At 32.6% G+C, this 14,456-nt stretch overlaps 1 protein-coding gene across 1 annotated transcript in view; it reads right to left on the reverse strand.

Annotated features, from left to right (window-relative positions):
• Positions 1–2,735: 2,735 nt before the first annotated feature.
• Positions 2,736–14,456, reverse strand: part of LOC117114261 (frizzled-7-B-like) — a 14,159-nt gene continuing 2,438 nt past the window's right edge. Inside the window, exons 2-5 of the mRNA XM_033257866.1 lie at positions 12,478–12,564; positions 11,775–12,069; positions 8,279–8,332; positions 2,736–7,144 (exon numbers count right to left, since the gene is read on the reverse strand). Coding sequence (XP_033113757.1) covers positions 5,422–7,144; positions 8,279–8,332; positions 11,775–12,069; positions 12,478–12,564 — 2,159 coding nt within the window. The 3' untranslated portion in view covers positions 2,736–5,421. The remainder of the gene's footprint in view (positions 7,145–8,278; positions 8,333–11,774; positions 12,070–12,477; positions 12,565–14,456) is intronic.

A 14,456-nucleotide genomic window follows, 5' to 3' on the forward strand; every position in this document is an offset into this window, starting at 1 on the left:
AGACTAGAGAATTTAAAGTTACTGATAAAACAATAGAGGATAAAGACACTCAGGTGTAATAAAGCATTTACTATTCAGTCAGCACAAACCAAGCTTTTTGCAGGCAATACCAAATAGGTTTAGATTCATCTTCGCTAACGGATTGAAAGACCTGAGCTAAATTAGTCGTGCAACACAAATTGATAAGAATGTATACACTAATAGCATTTAACAAAGGACTAGTAAATCCCTACCACTAAGCCTTTTGACAAACAAGGTTCAATATAGAAGGCTTCTTTCTAGGCCATGAATGCCTCTCTACTCAATGAACTCAACACCTTTCCACCTCTTTTTCAAGGCAGATCTTTTAGCGGATTTGGCAAAGCACACATATTCATTACTGCAGATTTAAAAATGACTATACAACAAGCAACTGAAAAATTCATTAGAAATGAAGATCAAAACCGTATTCAAAATGTTTGAACAGTAATGAAAAATTTTCAAGTAGGTTGGAGTAACATTTGATGTTAGATTATTCATTTAGTGTTAAATTTAAATACTGTACTGTACTGGGAGAATATTAGTTAGTTTATTTGTATTTATATTTTGTTAAAATTCATTAAAGAAATAAAGTTAAAATTTAAAAACAGAAACTAAACACGAAATGTTATTACTTGAAACTTATACTGTACAGGTATATATAATTGATTTTTACAACTGTAAAAGGAATTCATATATATATTTTGCAAGAGATGAAGAATGTACTATAGATTACTACTGTAAGCTGAACATGCTGTACTTCTCTCCTTCTAAAAGGTAGACTGCAAACAACCCTCCCTCGGGGGTAATTATTTCCACAACTGTGACATTATGGAGCCATCCATTACCTTATATGGTATGGCTGACCTCATAGTTTTAAGATGAGAGGTCAGGCAGCTTTTGCACTCCATATCCTTTGTTACTGTTAGCATAATGTGGAAAATATTTGTATAGCAAGGATTCACCATTTAATATTAATGTGCGTTATAAATAGCTTTCTAAATATAAGAATTCAATAGCCACATTATTATTTAAAGTATAAAATAATCACAAAAAAGAAATATTTGAGTGAGAAATGTGGGATATGAATACTGTAAACACTAAAGTTTATTATCTGTAAAGGATGAAATACTGTATGTACTGCGTATGTACAGCATTATCTGGGCACACTGATTACTGGCCTATTCCAAAAATTACCGTTAATAAAGAATGTCAGTAATGCAAATTTAGATGTTAGTAACCAATGTTTAAACTCAGAATCAGCATGCACTTGAATGATATGCCGTCTTCTGTCTCAAGCACCCTTGTACAAGTACAGTACTGAGAAAATAAAACTATCCGTTATCTACAGTACAATGGTGCCACCAGACTAGATATGCCAAGGTCCATTTGACCTAGTGTAAATAATAGGGCATATTTAGGTACAGAAGCTTTTGCATTGCAGTGTTACTACTACTGTAGGATTACTTAGCAAGATAAGTCTGGTATCTGTTTCCCTTTTATACTACAGTACAGTACCCGTATATTCTCGCGCATTAGACAAGGCTTAAAGTAGAAAATCACGACATACACAACACATTTTTCATTTTTAAATCATGTTCGTCACAAGTGCAGATCATCTGTAATACAAATTTCCTACTGAAATGAAGCTATTAACTGTTAGCATGAATGAACCCAATTTCAAATGTGGGAAAACATAGATTTTGATGAACATTTAAAAGCCTATTCGGTATTAAGGCCCCATAAAAAAAATTATTAGTTTATCACCCGCTCACTTTTGGGAAAAATCAGTTTTTGTTTTTTTTTTCAATCAACATATATTTTTATTTCAAATGGTCCTTTTTCCATCTTTTTTCACCTGAAAAGCTCAGGGTTTCTTGCAAATATACTTACTGGTACAGCAAAAACATATTTTTTAAATATAAATTCCATTCTTATGACTTTTTATATAATATGTGTCTCTAACCATTGATTTACTTGTGATCATCGGTAAAATTGGGGCGGGATTAGCAAAAAAAAAAACCTCCCTCCCTCATCAGTTTTTATTCTTTGATAGGGTGATATAAACTAATAATTTTTTTTTATGGGGCCTAATGTACTTGTAATATTGGTCCTACATTTGGCTCAGTTTTTAGCCACCTAGATGCAGTCAAGACCATGAAAAGCAGCAAGAAGTAGGAATACCGACGATGAAACAAGGAGGCTACTTTATGTACGTACGCCTGACATGCAACAATCTTCACCAACTCGGAGGTCGTCTTATACATGGATTGCCTTATACACACAGTACAGTAATGTAATCAGAGATGAACTTGCACACTAAATAAAGGTTTAATTTCAACAGTGGTAATAATACTATAGTGCAGACTACCACACAAGGCGTTGCAATAATTATAAGACAAACTTATAATTTTCTATCATATCTTTCACCTTCTCTGGTAATACAGTATATTCCAATTAAATGTGCTCTTTGATACTTTTTTCCAAAATCTCACGGGCTAAAATAATACTGTAGAACATCTAGGTTAATAAATGATGGTTAATATTGTAGGATTGGTGGCTGAAATTAGTGATGTGAAACAATACAGTATTGATGCTGAATTACTTTGTGTAGAACATGTGTGTCTGGAACCTACTGTGCCAGAAACGAAGTACTGCAAGCAACTCATTCACTGCTCACTTCCACTAAAAAGACAACAATTGTAGATGACACAGAATTCCAAGCACAGCCTATCATATTTATTCATGTTAGCAAACGCTGTTTTAAGATAACCATTTTACAGTATACACACTATTACTTTGTTTTGCTATCTTTTTTTTGTAATTTCCTGAACAAGACAAAGAATATCGTAATGCACTTAATACAATGAATAGTTGAAGTCCAAGCTTGTACCAGCATTTAATGTTATTTACACTGATTATATTTTTCTGCAACTGAGCAATAACCATTTATATATCTACTGAAGTGTATCGCATATTTCTTTAATTTCATTTGTAAAAATAGCAGGGACAGAATTACAATTCTTATTACTCTGTAGATGTTATGATTTTGAAATTGTAAACTTTATACAATACCAAAGGTACTTCGGTTCTATTACTTTTAACAGGTGAATTCCTGTCGACAATGAATTGGTATTTCTCAGCCATATAACAGAGTACGTACATGCAAGATGCAGTTCAGTATCTGTCTACAATTGAGAATAGATCAAAGTGAATGGATAAACAGCCAGACATACCTGGTGACCAAATACGACAGGATGACAGATTTGGAATAAATAGAAACTTATTGATCAGTAAATTTATATCAATTCAGTTTTTCTTAAAAACATTAACTGTGATTCTTGTGCACAGAAATATATCAAGCACATACAGTAATTCCATAAATGTTATTTCATAGATTCTACTTGAAAAAGTAAAACATGAATGAGAAAATACTGTAGAATAAATGGAGAATTTAAGGATACTATTAATACAAAAAAGCAAATACTGAATGTTGATGGTATTTATTTTGTCTTTTTAAAACTGTATGACACAATTTAGTAGATTTGTTACAGCTTGGGGAACTTTCACTAGCAATTTAAAAACATTCAAAACATGAAAGATCCATTTTGACCGACATATTGAATGATAAATACAATCATTGTCCTGTACAACATGCCTTCTTTGAGAAGTACTATACAACAAAGGATCAAATATACCAGTTGTAAGGCCTTCACCAACAACATTCATGTTGATTTTAAGAGACGGTGGAATCTTATCAATGGCAGTAATGATTAATTTAGAGAATACAAGACTCCTACACCTACGATTATATATAAAAAAAACCAATAAATTAACAATCCCAAGATACAGTAGTAGGAAAGTTACATAAATATCAGTATTGGAAAAATTCTTTCATGTTTTGAATGATCAAATGTTACATAAATGCATTTTACAATAGGCATTAAGGAGTTAAGAAATTAACATTAATTGTTTTTACAAGTTATATACATAGCTGGCAACAATTATATTTACAATAGTCTAATATTATATCACAAAAAATATCCACCATTTGTGAAATAATCCGATATTATACCACAAAAGATATCAACTTTATTTCAAAAATCACCAAATTTAATTCAACATGGCTTTGAAATGTTAGTCTGTACTTTGGCACGAAGTAAATTCTTAAGATTAGGTATTCTTTTTTTCCAAACCAAAAAAAGAAATATCTAATCTTATCATTACTACAAACCAGATAAACATTTACAATCAAGTAAATTCTAATTTTTTTAAAATAACATTATAATTGGTAATGTTCAATATTGACAAAATTTAAGCAATTGGGTAAAATTCAAATACATTAAAACAGGAATAAAGCAATTAAAATCTAGGATGCAACTAATTTGTTAAAAAACATAAACATTCTGAATATCTCTTTTTAAACTTAAAAAAAATGAATAGAAACTAAATAAGAACAGGAAGCATTTTAAACCATTATGAAAAATAATTGGCATTTAAAAAAGAAAATTACATTCTCTCACTAACAAAATTTAAAATTCTAGTCAAACTGCATGAACTCTGGTTTTCACACTGCCAGAGAAAATAATAAATATGTAGGATTGGTTTTAACAGCATGACAACACAATAGATTTACAGGGACTTTAGGTCAGAAGAGTATCTTAACATTGGGACACAATTATGCACATTGCACAACTTTACATGACTGATTACTGTGAAGATTTTATCATATCAAAATCATAATCACCCTTTAGGAGAAATTGCTCCATTTTTTAAAATATTCTATTTTTAGACCGTCATCTTTAAAAAAAAAAAAAGAAATTGCTGTCATTTAAAAAAAAAAAAAAGATTGCTTCAAATTTTGAAGCAATTCTCATTAACACAGACCATAACTAAATAAATAATTTAATAAACTATGAATGCTTAAAATCAACTTAACCAAGTTGTCTATAACACTAGTCATAATAAATGGGTATAAATTACAACGGAATTGTTTGGAATGATCAAATAAATCATTTCTTTCAGTGATATCAATACAAACATATTTATTTCTTTCACTATTAATAAATAAAATATTTAAAAAAAATTATTTTCTTTCAAATCAACAGAAGTTTAAGGTTTCCAAAAAAAAATATTAACCATTTACAGTATGACAAATTAAAATTAAGTAAATAAGCACTGCGAATGCATGACTGATGACCAGCATACGTTTGTCCTTCCAAGGTGACAAAGTCCTTAAACAAAGGCTTTATTAATCAAAATGTAACTATTAACTTAAAAAATTAAAATAACACAAGTTGAACATTGTTTAGTCTATTGTTTTATAGTGACTATCAAAGTCTACCATAGTTTACTTCTTGTGTTTTTCTTAATATACCATCGCATCTTGTGTGAATCATGGGATCAGACTTCCGAAGGCTTCTTGGGTACATGTACTGATCTTCTTGAAAACAATTTGTTATAGAAATTTATCCAAGACTGGAGGGTCTTTCCTGACCATATCCAAAAACCACTCGTTATTCCAACAATAACCAACATTAAATATTTAATCATAAAAATAGTGAAATCGGGTCGTTCTGCTCGAGATGCTTCTGGCAGAAATTCATTCTGATGTGGACAAACCACGCTGTATTTTAAACAATTGTCCGAGAGCCATCTCAACTCCCACTGTTCTCTAAAGCTTTGTTCATATATATAACATGCAACGACTATCGTTGCCGGAACGGTGTATAGCACAGTGAAAACACCAATACGAATCATTAATTTCTCCAACTTGTCTGTTTTCGTATTTTCATGCTTCATAAAGGTCCTAATACGAAACAAAGCGATAAATCCAGTACACAAGAAGAATGTTCCTACAATGAGATATATGATGAGTGGGGCAAGTACAAATCCTCGTAGTGCAGTAATGTTTGTGCTTCCCGTAAAGCAAACGCCACTCAGAGGGTCTCCATCAACCTCTCCCATGGTGAGGATGATAATTGTTTTAACAGCAGGGATCGACCAGGCGGCTACATGGAAATACTGTGAATTTCTTTCTATAGCTTCATGTCCCCATTTCAATCCAGCAGCCAAAAACCAAGTAAGACTTAACAACACCCACCAAATTGATGATGCCATTGTAAAGTAATACAATACCATAAATAAAATCGTGCACATCTCCTTCTTGGCTCCCTGGGTAAGTGTTGCCTCTTTGTATGTGTGGTCATTTTCTGTCGGCTGGTTACATGCAATCTCATCATCCATAAAAAATCCAATAATATATACAACAGCAATCATGAAGTAACACCCAGAAAGGAAAATGATTGGACGTTCAGGATACCGGAATCTTTTTGTGTCTATCACAAAAGTCAGGAAAGTAAACAGGGATGATCCCGCACATATGAATGCCCATATACCAATCCAAAGTCGTGCAAATTTTTGTTCAGTTGGGTCTTTGAAGAACATTGGGCATGGAAAACCACAATTTTTAGATCCAAGAAACTCCTCATCTTTTTCTGGTACTGTAAATTCTTTAGGGCAAGTGAATGCAATATCGTCTTTTTGCACTTTGGGTGTCAATGTTTCAAGACTGTCAGGTGATCTTGTTGTTGTAAGTGTTTGTTGATCTTTGTTTGCTGTGCGATTTCTGTCCACACATAAAATACCAGGACGTTGTTCGGGAAATAAACTGCAATCAAGTTTATCTGGCCACTGAAATCCAAATCTGTTCATAAGAGCTTCGCATCCATTTCTAGCGCTTTGGCAAAGCGACTTGCATGGCGGTATAGGGAAATCAACCATAGTGCAAGGAGGCGCATACATCGAACACAAAAAATATTTCAAATCCAACGAGCATTCCACTTTGACGAGAGGATAAAATTGGTGTACTTCCAAGCCTGCATCTTCTTGGTTTTGATTTAGTAAATTTGGAAATATTGTAGTGTTATACGGAAGCTGGTGACAAAGTGGAATTGTAATAGCTTCACATCGCGCCTTCGCATAACTGTCAACACCGCCATCGCCTCCGTATGGACCATGTACCTGAGCCACTGTTGTTAACAGTAACATCGACAAAATAAGAACAGAGAGTGGATTCACCCACCTTCGTTTTTTCGTTTGATCTTCTTGGCAGCCCATGGTGATTGTTGATTATTATACCTCGACCAAGGTAGTCTACATCAGCTTCAGAATATCTCAAGCTATATTACGTTAGGAAAATCTAAATCCAAAACGTAAAATTTCTGTTGAACTTAACTGGTAATAAAATTCCGCAACAACTTTACTTCGCCATAACCATTGCCAAGCCTTGAGTTCACGCTTTGTCGCGGACGCTCAACGTTGATACAGTGAATACTCAGCCGCAACGTCATGGTAGCTACTAATATCAAATAGGGGTGTAACAAATTTCGCACCAAATCAAAAATACATTAATCCCCATTGAAAGCCCTTTTACATCTTAAAACAAACTTAGTATACATAAATTTTTTTCTATAATAACTATTCCTTTATTTTATGAATTATTTTACTTATGCAGGTGTATTAATTATAAAATTGTATTATAAACTATTGCAAATCCTAATTGTAAATGGACCAATCAGCAATGCGGTAACTATCACGTGAGATGATTAAGAACAGACTAAACGCTGCACATCAGCATAGACGAATTTAAGACGTGTGGAATATTTGTAGCACAACATTTTAGCGGCAATCTTATTAAAATATTATGCAATACCATCCTTTTTTATTTTATTTCTACATAATAGAATGTATTATTATAAAGCAGACTTCAACATTTGAAGTTTTATTGATAATAGGAATAGGATAAATGAACTTTGAAAACGATAAAAAGTTTGTCCTGTATGAAGTTGACTGTAAAATTTAAAAATAAAAGAGAAAACACAAACATTCATGATTCCTAATTTTATTTTCTTATTTCATAAGTATAACACACAAGTACAATTTGACACGCCTATGACCATTTAGAATTATATTTCTTAATTCTTTACGTTTTTATGTAAAATGTCATGTTATTGTTCTTCGTCTCAGGACCCCTTCGGAAACAAACAGGAATGCTTAAACGGTTATCCTGAAATTCTCTATTACGTTATTTCTACACACTGTATCTGGTTTTGTACTTGCTTTTATTATTTTATTATAAGAATTTCGAAATAAACCCAATCCAATACAGCTCAAACGATTAAATCAAATTACGTACAAAAACCTTAAAATTAAACCCAATAAATATTAAACTACTTTATAGATGTCATTGTATACTTACTTAATTACTATGTTTGAAGCTGAAACTCGGTAAAACCATAGATTAAACGTATTGCTTATTTGACAACAAAATGAGAAAATCATTTTGATATACATTTATCAATATTAGGATAAACAATAAAGTCAAATTCACTTATGTATAATTTGTAAATTTACATGTGATACATGATTAACTAATAAATTATTTTACAACCACAGTACATATTAAACAAAATTATATTACCATTTACTTATTTATTTAATAAAAAATAAGAGCCTTTATGAATATCATAATTAGAGGGCGCTATTACACTTTATAAAACAATCTGAAGGCGCAACAAGACTATTATAGTGCTCATAATTGAATGTCACTACAAAAATTTACAAGGCCATTTTATTCATTATTATTTTCGAATAAAATGACCTTGTCAATTTTTGGAGTGGCATTCATATCATTTATACTCAAACTCAGTGCACATCCTAATGGGAAAATTCACAACTAACACCGGTAGTGAAATCAGTATATTTATTTTATCCTTTCGACAAGGAAAATATTGAGCATCTAACAGGTTATTCAAATATCCTATATAAGTACCGTACTGTATATGAATTTTGAATGATATAAGCTTTAGCCTTGTTTTTTAACCTATTTTTGTACATATCGTTTAAGTGTTTTCAAGTTCTACTAATTTGTTGGAATATGGACACTGTCTATCAAATTGTCCATTGTTCAATCCGCTGACAAATTTAACGCATTACGATAACAATTAAAATACTGTACAATTATCGACACAAGAGGTACGGTACACGTCAGACAGAAACAAACAGTATTTCCATAAGCGCACACTGAAGATAATTTTGCATAGAGTTGAAGCGAAATAATTCTATTCAAAAGGTCCGCAAACCAGAACTTAATTGCGCGAATTGCAACAGTCTCCACAAACCCTGGATTGTATACAGTCAACAGACTAGAAAGGTATTACAAGTACCATGATAATGCGGTTCTTTTGAAACATTTGCGGCATTCATTTGATGTGTTCTTTAAAAACGCATTCTTTATTTATTCACTTGACATGTTATAGGCCTACCTAGGCCTAACCTAACTTTTTTAATGTATCATGTTTCGGCACAAGGCTAGGCCTATCATTAAGTTACAGAAAAAATAGATTGTAATATAAACACTGTAGAATGCAATGGTGTATGCAGAGAGGAGTGAGGCTGCGGAATATATATGGACCTAAAATTAATAAATGTCATTCCACTTTTATTCTATAATGTTTATAATTTATGGTGGCAACTCATAAGAACATAAAATTATGCCTCGTAAAAAATAAACAGGCTTAGGTGTAAAACGTGAATAAATTTAACCGTTTGTGTTGTTGTTTTGAGCTGAGGTACCGTATTGTTTTGAACTTTTCCTTTTCCGTGATAATCACGATTAATAGATCATAATCTAAATACGATTAACATGCTATCAATGTTGCACCTTCTTGTCTCGTCTCGATATTATTCTTTGGTTTTGTCAAAGAAAAGTAGACTCTGTTTTTGAGAATTTTGTCTCCAAGTGTTACACCGTCGATAAGAACGCGACAAATTGTATAGCCTAAATGGGGCCGAAAACAAACACAAATCTAACAAACTACCGCATGAATTATAGACCTATAATATTATTTCATTGTTTTTGTTTCATCATTATTTACGCTCCAAGCAGCACTTGTTAATTTGAGTTTATTTTCAGCTCGTTAGCTAGATGGAATCGTGCTTAGTTCTCGTGGAGTCAAGCTTAATGCCGCAATTGAAGAAGTGAACAGTCCATTTTCTGCGGATTTAGTCTTCAACGAGCTTTCTGTGGTCTTAATTCACGAAACGCGCAACAAACATATTGAAAACTGTTGTTGCTAAATCACCAGTAATCTAGTCGCCCCCCCCCCACATATTGATAAAATTGAATTTAAATTACGTGTGAAGCTCGTTATGCACTCTCTGCGAAAGAAACATGGGAGTGTTTTTTATTTGTAGGGCGCCCTCAATATAAAGTAGCATTGTGTGTGTCATGGTGTTATTCGATCTCTTTCCATTCTATATTATGAAAGTCAACAATCATTGTCCCATGGTTGTTCTACAATTTAGGCATAATTTAATTAATAATAATAATAATATTATTATTATTATTATTATTATTATTATTATTATTATTATTATTATTATTATTATTATTATTATTATTATTATTATTATTGTTATTATTATTATTTATATTGACAAAATTCTTTATACAAAATCAATATTATTATTATTATTATTATTATTATTATTGTTATTATTATTATTTATATTGACAAAATTCTTTATACAAAATCAAAACTGCATACAGAGTAGGCCTATATACTGTTTATTTGTAAACCATTGTTAAACATCACAAAGTAATCGTAATATCAATATAATAAATTTATTTATTTATGGAGCAAACAAAATAAGTTTGTTACTATTGTAATTGGCGCAAAGGATGGTAAGATGCGTATTATTTTGTAAATTCGCAACCGTGGTGCAATCCGCTACCATAGCCTATTGACTGGTGCAGTCTGGACACACTTTGGACTGATTGATATCAGTGGGTACCAACATATTGTGGCCTATCATTTACAAGTGCAATAATTACCAAGCTCACAAACGGGCTGTAAACTCGCAACGTGCTGTATTGAGAAATAAGCCTCAATAGCCAGTTCATTTAACCGTCATTTTAAAGTAAATGATATGTTCTATGCCATTATAACAAAAACTCATTTTGGCCTGAGGACGAGTTTACCCTTGCCCTTTTGTGAGCTTGGGTCACATATAGGCAGGACTAGTCTAGAGCGAAATTTACATACTTATATTCTATTGATTTAAATGTATAGGCCTAATGGGCTTTTGATCATTGTATTGATTTATTGTAAGGCCGTTTCCTCTGTTTTCGTCGCAAGTAGATTTTTTTGTATTTTTGATATGAGTTTGACAATAAAGAATGTATATTTTATTACTACAAAATTCAATATGAATGTTTGAGATTTCAATAAGTGAATATTTTCATTCGTTTGAACAATGGATTGTTCCCTTAAACGAGACAGGGCAGAGATGAATGTCCATCTTTCAACGGTCTTTCGACCACTTATAATACACTTAAGAATAGATTCTTGTCAATAAATTTTATAAGTTAAGCGTACTTTTCCTAATGAAACACTCTATTTTTCAACCAACGAAAACATCGTAGCATTAGAATAACTAGGCCTACTGTATATCGAGGCGTGCAACAGGAAAAATGAATGGAACAAATGTATATGGAAGTGAAACTATACCGTAGGCTATGCTATTCCCCACAATGAATGACATATCAAAAATCATTTTACCATTAAATGGTTTAAATACCACATGATATTAAATCTACTAATGACAAGAAACTTAGGTGTTTTATAATATTGAGTGTATGTGTAAGCCTAGATATTAATTGAATAGAATGCACACCTTTGTGCGCTAGAAACTAACATTCGAAACTCTCGAATTTGTTGGCCACACGTCTGACCTCTTTTGACCATGCATGGACAGTACTAATAAAAAGCTTCTCCATATTCTTATATCCCATAATCAGATAATGTTCGCCAGGTTTCATAATGTTGCAACATTCAGGAGCTACCATCTCCCGTGCATTAAATATACCCGTCTTCAAATCGCGTTTCCTTAGACCATTAAATCCGTAGAGTATCCGATTTCTTTCACTGAATATGTATGTAGTCTCTTTTACTGTACTAGTTATCTTCACCAATTTTACCTTCATAACTGAAATTAAACATGAGAGAGAATAGAGTTATGAAGACACTAACGAATAAACATATAAAATATTTTAAAAATACACTAGACAACCATCAGCAAGAATTTAAGTTAATCAGATGTAATCAATCGGAATAGTGAAATACAGTGGAGCGTAACAAAGTAATCAACACATTGCTGTAGGCTTACTGCTGGTCTACTATGACCCTCTCCATATGTAGTCGGACGGCAGGGACTAACTACCAATGTGCAAACTTGCAATAGTGGATTTTATCACAATGATAATGCCACTTAGGCCTATTGGACTAGTGTGTTGAATACAGTAAACCAACAACGCATATGCCTATCCAGTTTTAATACGACCGTGTAGTACTATAATTATTTATTTATTCTCTATAACGACCTTTTTAAACATACCAAAATCAGCTTTGCAGAATTCGGCCAGAATCTTATCTTGCCTACCAACGACAGACTTGTAGCAGAGGGTGCTGTTATTAAGGGGCACTGTAATAAAGAAAATTCAATTCACTTCATTTTATTGCTTCATAAGCCATCGAGGGCTACTATCCGCTTAAACCATGCTTAAACTATACATATATATGCCTACATATAGATACATTGAAAAGAAAAACATATAAAATAAAGCACATGCAACTACTTCATAGAAAGAGTCAGAAAAGCCTTAAACAATCTTTGGGGGCAGCGGTAAATTTGAACCCGTAAGGACCAGAGATGATATTGTAATTTAGATTTATATAGCGCTTTATACTAAAAAAAAAAAACAAGAACATCTAAAATTTAAACTAACTCAAAACAGCTTAAATTAATCCCTTCCTTCCTCCCTCCCCCTAATGTTTTCAGAAACAATATTCAAGTACTCTTTATCCCTCCCCCAAACAATGCATCTACCACTTCTTAAAAGTTAAACATCAAAAATAACATCAAAAGAATAATACAGGAACGATAACAACAAAAATGAAATTGAAAAACAGAGATGAACTGTTCAAAATCTCACTGCGGAATTTCCATGCTCTTTTGGTATACCTTTTACAACACCTGTACAATATAGTAGCCTATATTGTCGTCATAAATGATTCACACAGATTACCCGACAAGATACGTTACAGATTCTGAGCAGTGTAATTCAATGCCATTAAAATAGTAATTGTGATGCCATTAATTTTCAGCGCTCTTGTGCAAAAATAACTTCACGTTTATTTTTAGTACAGTAATATACGCTATACCGTTATCGATTTCATGTGTATTATTTATACCGGTAGTTGGCATACATTATATCAACGAGTGATTGGAACTCCGAGACCATGGGCGCTAATATAACCAAAGAGTATAAAACTGCGAGCCTGATTTTGTATGCAGCAATGTGTGCAGGCAATGGAACGCTAAAAGTGTGCCACGAAATAGGGGGCGCCCTTCAGAAATTTAGAAACTCGTACGCGTTGCTCAAATCTTTTAAGGCCACGCCCCTTCGTGGAAGTACTTTTTGCGATCCAACGAATCCCTGGCAGTCGGACCTCTTGCAGTTTTATACTCTTTGATATAACCATCACCATAGCGTATACTCATGGACTTATATAATCATGGAAAACTATATTTAAATAGGCCTAGATTAACCTCATCCTTGTCTTTGAAATATATAATCAGTAAAGTTGAACCCCTACAAGTAAGAATCTTCTACTGGATGTGATGCAGATACGGTTTCAAGCCCTGTCCTGTTTTACAGTGCCTAAATATTGTCATGATGACATCACCTCATGACCATGTAGGCCTATAGGAGTGGGCCTATATGTGCATAAACCATTTTTTGTCAAATAGAATTTGATAGTCTAGAGTAAAGAATGTGAAAAGGGTCACATGCATGTGTTTCCGATGGAGAGGGGAATATAGGCCTTCTGAAATAAAATACCGGTATATAGGCACATCTACTATTAACCAATATTTCTTTTTTTTTTTATCTGTATTGAAATGTATCTTCTATGATTGTGTTCCAACTTCAGGGCTAAAATAAAAGTTACGATATCGCGATGATGCTTTTACGCCACCTGTGGTTACGTACGTGTCCATGTGTACCAGCGTGACCGCTGCTTGAGTTACCCAAGATCTTGGGTATTTTGACTTGGTCTTGGGTTCTTGGGTATTCCTTTCAAATCCTTGGTTATTTTTTTTTACTAAGAAAATTAAATATTTTTGTCATAGAGGAAAAATTAAGAAGTAACAAAGTATATTTCAGTCCATTCAAGCATGGAGGAAATATATATTTTATTATCTTAATATATTTCCTCCATGATTCAAGTAAGCAAAACTCAACGAAGTGCACATAACATTATTAATTGACTGTTAATTGCTATAAACATGGGTTCAGAATTGTTTATTTGTGA

This window comes from Anneissia japonica, unplaced genomic scaffold, assembly GCF_011630105.1.
Source record: "Anneissia japonica isolate Jap-2015-1 unplaced genomic scaffold, ASM1163010v1 scaffold2994_len2133135_cov197, whole genome shotgun sequence".
Lineage (NCBI taxonomy): Eukaryota > Metazoa > Echinodermata > Crinoidea > Comatulida > Comatulidae > Anneissia > Anneissia japonica.